This window comes from Mirounga angustirostris, unplaced genomic scaffold (assembly GCF_029215605.1).
Source record: "Mirounga angustirostris isolate CCGP_5_RB_7025 unplaced genomic scaffold, mMirAng1.0.hap1 SCAF_2, whole genome shotgun sequence".
Taxonomy (NCBI): domain Eukaryota; kingdom Metazoa; phylum Chordata; class Mammalia; order Carnivora; family Phocidae; genus Mirounga; species Mirounga angustirostris.
The window spans coordinates 69,942,097-69,944,107 of NW_026991710.1; the positions used below are offsets into that span (position 1 = coordinate 69,942,097).

Consider the following 2,011-nt stretch of genomic DNA (forward strand, 5'->3'; position numbering starts at 1 on the left):
ATTACCCTTCACCAGTGTGGCATCTTCTCTGACATTAAGGGCCAGGGGCAACGGTGACCTTAATTTGCCTGTTTTCAATGTTTGTTGGGTGGACAGATCTGTAGAATGTTGGTGTTGAAAGGTTTTGAAAGGCCATCTGGTCTCTCCTCCCTTTGCTACTCTGAAAGAACTCATGTTCTACCTCAGTGCTTTTAGTAAATCAGGAAAAACCTAGGTGCTGAAATCTGACTTGCTGAATTTGAATCCTGGCTCTTGAGTTTGCTATGTGTGGCCTTGGGCAAGTTACTTAACCTCTCTGGGGTCTTCTCATTTTTATAAACTTTCTTGATTTGGTATCTACCTACTAGTAAGATGGTGAGGATTAGGCTTGATGGTTCTAGAGAGCACTTAGCATAATACTTGGCATGAACACTCAAACTGGTGGCTCCTTTAATTTACTCCTTCCCCTTACTGCACCACAGTATCCCCACAGCTACCCTCCAGCCTCTGACCGAACACTGATAAAGACCTCACTACCCTCCTCTTCCTTTTCCATCTTTTGTTCCATAGGTTAGGTTGACCTCTACTTACATTGATCCTACTGAACAGACCCCCAACCTCACTCAGCAAGCTTGTGGCAGAGTCGACAAGCAGCAAGAACCGGTAAGCACGTGTGGAGAAAGGGTGTTTTTAGTCCCTATTAAGAGAAGCTGTAGGGCAGACATCTCATTTGAACTAGGCCTTGAAAGATGGGCCATAAAATCTCTGGTTTTCATCTTTTTCACAAAAAATGTCCCATGTCCTAGCTTGTCTATTACAAATTTTCAGTAGTAGTTGTCCTTTGTATGGTTGTACCGGTTTATTTAACCAACCTCCTTGTTAGACATTGAGATTATTTCTAATTAGGGGCTATGATAAAGAATGCTTCCACAACTATCCCTGAATCAAACTATTTGGACAGATTCAGCAATTAATATTTTACCATATTGTCCTTAAGTAAATGTGTGCATATATATATTTCTGCTGAAGTAGGTTTCAGCCCTAAAAAGTTCTTGCATTTCCCACGACCTTTTCCAACAGCAATATCTGTTATCTAAGAAAAATTTTCAACAAACATCTAATATTCAGTTCATGTTAAGATTTCTATAGTTGTCCCTGAAAGGTCTTAGAGCTTATTTTTCAAACCAGGATTCAGTCAAGTTTCATGCAGAACATTTAGTCATTATATAAAAAAATATTTTTAAAAATGTGATGTCCTACATCTTGGATTTGTGTGTTTCCCAAAGTGTCCTTTAATTCATTCCTCCAACTCCTGTATTTCCCGCAAACTGGGTTAGGTCTTAGAGGCTGGATTATATTTGGCAGGACCCCACAGGGGATGTGGTATACTTCACATTGTGTCCTATCAGGAGGCACCTAAAATTGTTAGTGATGCTAACTGTTTGGTTAAGGTACGACCATCGAAACACTGTTGTGAATATGGGCTTTCCCTGGTCCAACAACTTCTGACACTTAGTGATTTTAGCATGCATTGATAATCCATTCCTTTACGAATCCTGGGTATCATGTTTGGAGAATGCAAGGGGGGGGAACCCCACCTAATTCTTTAGGTGGGAAACAGTGTCTTCTGATGTTTTCATTTACATTTTATCCCTGTGGTACTGTTTTTTCCCATCACATGCCAAGTTGCCATTCGCAGAGCGTGGGTTCTGTGGCCATACCCTAAGACCCAGTTCAAGTGCCCAACTCCGTAGATGTGGGGAAGGTTTTCACCTAAATCATGTAATGAGTTCACCATTAGGAAAGGGTTCTCTTAATGGAGAGAGAGGAGGCTGAGCAGCAAAAATGAATAGATGATTCCCTTGAGGCTATTCATCTTTTTCCTTTTTGATTTCTGTATTCGGGATATTAACCTCATATTGTGTTAGAAAGGTTTCTCTCTAAATTATCTTCTGCATTTCAGCTTTTATTATGGCACTTTTAAAGAAAGTTTGTTTTAAGTAGGCCAACTCCTACCAATGTCTTTTTGCAG

The 2,011-nt window shown here is 40.3% G+C and overlaps 1 protein-coding gene across 5 annotated transcripts in view; it reads left to right on the forward strand.

Moving 5' to 3' along the window:
- AFF1 (ALF transcription elongation factor 1) overlaps positions 1-2,011 on the forward strand; it is a 284,626-nt gene that overhangs the window by 245,895 nt on the left and 36,720 nt on the right. For 4 of the 5 annotated variants that reach the window (XR_010409462.1, XR_010409460.1, XR_010409461.1 and 1 more), the window contains exon 25: positions 550-642. Coding sequence is in view for 1 of the 5 variants with exons in the window: in XM_064584762.1 (XP_064440832.1) it covers positions 550-554 (5 nt within the window). In the remaining 4 variants the exon portion in view is untranslated. Of the gene's footprint in view, positions 1-549; positions 755-2,011 lie in introns of those variants that run through there. The other variant, XM_064584762.1, reaches the window with a different exon arrangement.